This window comes from Harpegnathos saltator, unplaced genomic scaffold (assembly GCF_003227715.2).
Source record: "Harpegnathos saltator strain DR-91 unplaced genomic scaffold, Hsal_v8.6 scaffold59, whole genome shotgun sequence".
Lineage (NCBI taxonomy): Eukaryota > Metazoa > Arthropoda > Insecta > Hymenoptera > Formicidae > Harpegnathos > Harpegnathos saltator.
The window spans coordinates 1238074-1245573 of NW_020230415.1; the positions used below are offsets into that span (position 1 = coordinate 1238074).

General features: G+C 45.2%; 1 protein-coding gene across 4 annotated transcripts in view; it reads left to right on the forward strand.

Moving 5' to 3' along the window:
* The first annotated feature begins 1654 nt into the window (after positions 1-1654).
* Positions 1655-7500, forward strand: part of LOC105182901 (contactin-2) — a 7218-nt gene continuing 1372 nt past the window's right edge. Inside the window, exons 1-6 of one of the 4 annotated variants that reach the window (XM_011140673.3) lie at positions 1655-2123; positions 2785-3078; positions 3216-3406; positions 3547-3676; positions 5063-5203; positions 6966-7500. The exon at positions 6966-7500 is cut by the window's right edge and continues 1372 nt beyond it. In XM_011140673.3, the coding sequence (XP_011138975.1) occupies positions 2078-2123; positions 2785-3078; positions 3216-3406; positions 3547-3676; positions 5063-5203; positions 6966-7129 (966 nt within the window). In that variant the 5' untranslated portion in view covers positions 1655-2077 and the 3' untranslated portion in view covers positions 7130-7500. Of the gene's footprint in view, positions 2124-2585; positions 2715-2784; positions 3079-3215; positions 3407-3546; positions 3677-5062; positions 5204-6965 lie in introns of those variants that run through there. The other 3 variants (XM_011140675.3, XM_025304102.1, XM_011140676.3) reach the window with 3 other exon arrangements.

A 7500-nucleotide genomic window follows, 5' to 3' on the forward strand; every position in this document is an offset into this window, starting at 1 on the left:
CTGTCGGTTTGCCTGTCTGTCTGTCCGTGCTGTGTTTTAGCAGGGGAGAAGAATTCACTAAAAATCCTAAGGACGTAGCGTTATACTTTTATCTCTGGATACGATGCGACGACGACGACGACGATTACGATTACAACTATTACGACGACGACGACAACGACAACGACAATGACGAGGACGACGAGGACGATGATCATAAAATAATTTTTATGTTTTGTATTAAAAGGAGAAAACGACGAAACTTCTTCTCGACAAACCCGCTAAAGGTATATATATATATATATATATATATATATATATACATAAATATATATCGTAGGAAAGAAAGGAAGAGAGAGAGAAAATGAGAGAGAGAGAGAGAGAGAGAGAGAGAGAGAGAGAGAGAGGGAGAGAGAGAGAGAGAGAGAGAGAGAGAAGGAAAGAAAAAGAAAGAGATACCGACCGAAAAGGAAGAGAGAGAGAGAGAGAGAGAGAGAGAGAGAGAGAGAGAGAGAGAGAGAGAGAGAAGGAAAGAGAAAGGGAGTGTGCGAGGGTGCAAAAGTAGTGTCGAGGAAGTATAGTAAAACGACTAAATGATGTTCAAAACGACGATAAAACAAAAGGAAAAGGAAAAATGCGGCATAGAAACGAAAAGGACTTTTAATTCCGCGGTTCTCGTGCGCCGCGTAAGGTCGAATGTGTGAAAAAAAAAATCTACTTCGTATTTGACGACGTGTTTGTTATAATTATAAGAATCACCTTTTCTTTTTTTCTCGAAATGAAATGCTATGAAATAGATCAATTCTTTCATGGAACGTGCGAGTCATTTTGCTTTCGTCCGTTATCCTCTCGACGCGAGTGTCTTTAACGCATCAGGTATTGCACGTGCGATCATATAGTATCGTTCTACGATATCTGAAAAGTAGATCGTAGACGCGCGACGTGAACGTTCAAGTTACACACCGAAAGAATGCCGATTCAGTCGTAAAAAAAACGAGGAGATTCTCTCTCCCAAATAACCCATACAGCACAAAAATTGCTGCAACGTTGCTGCAATATTGCGACGTTGTTGCAACGTTACAGCAATGTTGCTGCAACTTTCTGTGCTGTATGGGCATTCTCAGAGCGATCTAACACAGCATTAATGCCTTGATGCGTTAACTCCGCGGAAATCCCTTGTCAACGAAACATCTCGGAGCAAGAGCGAGGTAAATCGCAGCTCGTGAGACATCTCGCTCGCTGCAGCTGACAGCTCGTCAAGCTTATCGCGATATCGCGATATTGCGAATGCTTCAAAGAGCTCGGTAACTCGTAAATCTGACGCAACGTACCGTTCTCCCACCGGGATTATGACACATCGGGAGCGCAGGAACTGTCTCTTACGCTTCTTACGCAAGGCTGCCCACGAATACGCAAATTTCTCTGCCAAATGAAACAATTCAACGAGACTTATCACGTATCAATTGCACGCGCGATGGAACACGACGTAGTATTTCAAACTGGAGCTGGAGATTCGAAATGACGAATAGTGGCGCCCTCTGCGGCGCCGAGTCGAGCAGTAGGAGATCTGCGGTACCGATCGTGAAAAGTGTCGCTGGACCCCTGGAGAAGGTAAGAGCTCTCCTGATGAAACGTCGGAGAATCCTCGCAGCGAACGTCCTACATTTAAACGCTGATGGACATTCGTTGACGCGGTACGGAGCATCGCCGTGGGAGGATGCCGGCGGTGCCATTCGATAAGGGAGCGAGACGCGCCGGACGGGCGGTGTTCCGCGAAGCGTGACAGGTTGACACGACGCGACGCGACGCGCACAGTGGCGAGCGGCCGCCGACGACGGATCGTGATGAGTCTGACAGCGGACACGATCAACGCTGCGTTCGTCGAGTAACGCGCCTTCGATCGACGCGGGATTGCTCGCGAGTATAAAAAAGAACGCGATAAGACGTCGCGAAAGGAGAACGATCGATTGACAGCTAGAGAGAGAGAGAGAGAGAGAGAGAGAGAAAGAGAGACAGAGAGTTAGGATGCAACCGAGAGGAGTTTTGTAATATAACGCACTTTGCCCAAGTATTCGCGTGCACTTCTTAGTATGGCAGAATGGTTGGACGCAAATTGCTGCCGTTGCTGATACTCTTCCTGGCAGGTAAGTACGTGATGAAAAGCGCGTCGTTAATTAACGTGACAACGAGTGAGTGAGTGAGTGGGAAAGAGTGCGGGGAGGAGAGAGAGAAAGAGAGAGAGAGAGAGAGAGAGAGAGAGGATGGATGGGTAAGATGTACGTATATATACATGAAATGTGTCCACCGATGAACAATGCGTGTTCTATATCCGTCAGCGATCATGCAATTTACTAGCGGCTATAGTACGTGCTTTCGGCGATCGTTAAAATTCAGGGTCGAGTTATGTAAAGAGCGATTACATCGTCGCTCTCTTGGTTGCATTTTTCCCCTTGCTACCGTCACCTGCGTCATCAGGAGGTGACTGCGTCGTCACGGGTCGCGCGATAATGAGTATTGTGTAGCGCGTCTAGCTGAAACTGGTTTTCCTTGGACTCACGATCATTCTCGATCGTCGTCGGTTGTCCCGCTACTTGGCGTGTTCAGCGATAATCGCTCCTAAGAGACGTAATAAATTTGTTTGTCGAATCGCCCACCTTCATCCTCCACGTCGGTGACACGCGATTCGCGAACTTAGCCGCTCGTTGATCACGCGGATTCACCAGCTCGTTTGCTCCGTGCGTGCTTATAGTCGCGCAAACGAGAACGTCAACGGCCTTGCGTGCTAACGTATTGTCTGTTTTGCAGGATGGCAGGAAGCAGTGGCCGTGGTACCGGTCCGGTACGTCGCCGTGGACGTGGGTAAAGGCCTGAAGCTAGCCTGCGCCGAGGAGAGTGCTCTTCTTGTGCATTCTGATGAGTCGGTAGGAGTGATGTGGATAAGAGAGGGGCGATTTGACGGACAGATCGAGCGGCTGAAAGTGGAGCCAAACGGCATGCTGGAGCTGTTGAACGTCAGTGCAGACGATGCCGGCAATTACTCGTGCACTTTGGATGACGATCACGACGCTGTGAAAACTAGGATCAACGTGGAAGTTAGGAGTACGTTGCAATTTATTGTGCAGAATGATTCGTCATCGTATGCGACAAGTAGTAGTTGTCTTATATTTATCTAGATGTTGTATCACTAGTTTTTTATCTATATGTTTATTATCTATGTATATTGCATTTGTCTGCAGCGCCTCCTCCAGCCTTGCACAATGTGTGGGTCAAGCCATCCACGATTTTGGCCAACATTCTCTGGGAAGTGGCTGGTACCGGCGGATATCCTATCATAGATTTCACTGCCGAATATCGTCTGAAACCAACTGCGGGCGAGGAACCGGAAGAGTGGAAGCCTATTGTTCCAACGCACATTCCTCCGAATTCCGTGAGTATCCGCGGTCTGTCAAAGTGCAAGCGGAAATCGGGGGTGGAGAACGCAACGTGGTATAACACGAGGCGTTGCACCATCTCTAATCAATAAAAACTGACCCGACCGAAGCTGATGATCGTTTAATCGTTTTAAAGAGGCAAATAGATGTGTATCACTTGGTGCCAAATACGACGTACTCATTCCGAGTATGGGCAACCAATCAGTTGGGAAGAGGCGAGATCGTGGAGGTGGACGGTCACACGCATCACAGCGTGGAGGAATTGGGTATTTGATGTTACGATTGCTAATAAATTCTAATTGCATCACGACTCTGTAAATATAGACTTCTGTCGCTGGGATCCGCAAAGCGAAAGCTCGCAGCTCTATCTATCTATCTATCTATCTATCTATCTATCTATCTATCTATCGGCGAGATATCGCGAAACTATGGTTCCGTAATTCACCGCCAGTACTGGCAACGCTGTAAAAGTCGTTCCAAAACTCACTAGCACATGTAACACACTGCGAAAGAGCAATGACGTCATAAATCTTGTCATCATTTCCCGCTTTGACTGATGTGGCTAAAGACCTGTAGATATATGATGGTTGTAAGCAACATGTCAAAGAATCAAACAGTAACTTTGATTGATGTCAAAACTAATATTTTCTATGAAATAATAACATCAGAAAAATATGCGGAGAAAGTATTAAGAGGTAAGAAATTAGGTGCAGCCATAACGCAAAGAGCAAATGATACTTGTTTTTCCACAGGAATTGTACATCCGCCTGATGATGAACCCTCTTCTCTTTAGCATTGGCTTTGCTAATTCCGCTATGAAATAAAATATATTTCGATGTAATCTAAAAATATAATATTCTTTTTAGGTATATATTGTAGGTATCGTACATACTATATATGCATACAAAAAATTAAAGAAAAATTATTGATGTACCGAAAATGATTTTTAAATTCAATATCCGTATATAGAGACATCTTCTACGTATCTTTTGGTTTGTTTTCTTTGCCTGCACTGCTGAACTAATACAATAAGTTAGAGTGAGACAACTATAATTCTTCTCACTCTAACTTATTGCACCAATTCAGTAGTACGGCTAAAAAGAACAGATCTTTTTACAAGTGGCACACTATTTGCTGTGTATTCTTTTAATATTGTCAGGATTTCTTCTATTTCTATTCTAGTATCGCTATCAGATTCGCTAGATTCACTTAAATCAACAATGATGCGTAGAACATGAGTAATCACTGCGCTTTAATCTGACGATATTATTCCATATATATATAATCGACATCATCGTCATGATGTGTGACGTCAACTATTGCAATACTCAAAACCCCGTTCCGTTTTCTCTGTTTTACAGTGCACTGACAGCACATTCGTGAAAACGGAACGCTTGTATCGGTGCACTGTGATGACGTCGCACGCACATTTGCAGTGCTGGCAGTGAATTACGGAACACAACCTATATCGTCGAATATTGCGTCTTATATTTTGAAAGAAGTAACCGATCAGTCGACGACATAGATCCGCAGCATTCTGTGTACAATGTATCTTTTGAGAGAAACCATAGGACACGTTTGTCACAAATGTTCCTTTTGTTGTACTGCATCGCGACTAACGATCTATCTTATGGGACGTAACTAATTTTCAGAACTCGCTCGACACCTTTTAGCTGGCGTAGAGAATTTCGATACGCGTGTCTGGGTGGCAGCCGTAGGTATTGTCATGGGCACACTTATGATTCTCGGTTTAGGTACTTGTTACCTGCTGTATCGCGAGTGGAAAATACCCTGTAAGCATCCTCTCTGGTAACCTTACGTAAGAGCTTCCGCTTCTACTCTGTCTCTTTACTGCTGCTACTACTACTACTTCTTTCCGCTGGTGACCGTATACTATTTATATATATATATATATATAATGTGTGTGTGTGTATATATATACACACACATTTTATATATATATATATATATATAACATATTCACGTGGTAATGTCTAACAAGCACGATATCCACAGAGAGAATCTCGCTCTCCTTTTTTATATATTAGAAACCTTCGCGACGCAAGTTAGTTAAGGAACACCTCACCAGACGCATCATAATTGAAACTTGCGCAGAAGGAACGTTATTAGCATCATTATTAGCATACGATTAGCATCCGGCTAGCTGAACTTATCTATGGCCCTGATCTCTAGCTTTCTCTTGCGACAGCCATGTTCTTTCAAATTTTAATAATATATCCTCCGACGAAATAGATATCTAATTATTTCTCTTTATCTCACACATACACTGATATTTTTCTGTACTCATCTGCACCTCTCGCAAACTTTAAATCCAGCATTCATAACGACGGGTTCAACTTAACATTCAACAGAGACGTTTGTCCGTTGTATCCTTAATTCATTTTTCTCATCGATTACAATACTCTTTTCAAACCTGCCGCACCGAACACTAACAACGTGCACTCAATGAATAACCCATTAACATTTCTTATCTTGTACAAAGTATGGCACTTATTGGAATGAATATACTCGGATAAAGTTTTCTCGTCGCAATCTTGTTTGTTTCGTTACTATCTCTTCCTCTCTCTCTCTCTCTCTCTCTCTCTCTCTCTCTCTCTCTCTCTCTCTCTCTCTCTCTCTCTCTCTCTCTCTCTCTCTCTCTCTCCCTCTCCTCTCTCTCCCCCCTCTCTCCCCCTCTCCCCCCTCCTCCCTCTCTCCCCCCTCCCCCTCCCTCCCTCCCTCCCCCTCCCTCCCCCCTCCACCCCTCCCTCCCTCCCCTCTCTCTCCCCTCTTTCTCCCCCCTCTCTCTCTCCTCTCTCTCTCTCTCTCTCTCTCTCTCTCTCTCTCTCTCTCTCTCTCTCTCTCTCTCTCTCTCTCTCTCTCTCTCTCTCTCTCTCTCCTCTCTCCTCTCCCTCCCTCCCTCCCTCTCCCTCTCTCTCCTCTCCTCTCCTCCTCTCCTCCTCCTCTCTCCTCTCCTCTCCTCTCCTCTCTCTCTCTCTCTCTCCCTCTCCCTCTCCCTCTCCCTCTCCCCCTCTCTCTCCCTCCCCCTCCCCCTCTCTCTCTCCTTCTCTCTCTCTCTCTCTCTCTTTCTTTCTCTCTTTCTATCTGTTTCTGAATACAATTCCTCTATCTTATTATTCGAATTAGATGTCACTTACATTGTACGAATTAATGAGCCTGCTGAATAATCTTAGTTAGCAACAAATAGTAAGTATCACGATAGTCATAGAGCATTATGGCCTAGATAAGTGATACGGTGAGACGTCTCTGGCGATATCGAGGTAGGTCAAGGGTAGCGCGCTTATTTGTCAGGCGAGCGAAAGTCCCGATTGGCATTTTTTGGCAATAGATTCGATCATTGGGGAGAGTGCTATTAACGAAACGGCGGTCAATCGTAAATAATCAGGAAAAAACCCCGATCAGTAACGAGACGATGCGGGATGATGAAATGCTCTTACACCTGACAAAGAGAACAACCGGTGAAGGGAGAGGGTAGAAGCCAATAAGGTCCGTGGCCTAGACCAATGAAGATTAATCTCCGTTCCGTAATTGCAGCGCAGCTGGAGGAGCAGGAGGTGATTGAGCTCGTGCCGAACATCATTCTGAATCCGGGATTTTTCGACGAGCGCACCGAGCACATACCGCAAGACGAGAACTTCAACAACCAGACGACTACACGCCTCAATAACAACAGCGTCGTGCAACCTAGACGGCTCTAGCGTACTTCTCGCTTATTTTAGAAGCGCCTTCGAAGTACCCGACCCGAACACGTCTCTCTCTCTCTCTCTCTCTCACTCTCTCTCTCTCTCTCTCTCTCGACGTCGTCTTGAAACAAGTAAGTAACCGAATTCACCGCTAAAGGCCTCGACATCGACGAGAGAAAGGGAAACACAAGTCGACGATAGAATAGAAACGCAAGACTACCCAACGATTGCGGCGAAAGAATACATACGTCTCGAGACGCATCTTCAGGAGCCGTCAGTTGCCTCGCAGTGTCCCGCCAGTTTCGAATTTTCCGCTCACGATCGGGGATCGAACTAGGAGGGAACTGGCCTTTATTCTAAAAGAAAAAAGATTCCTGTGGAATCTT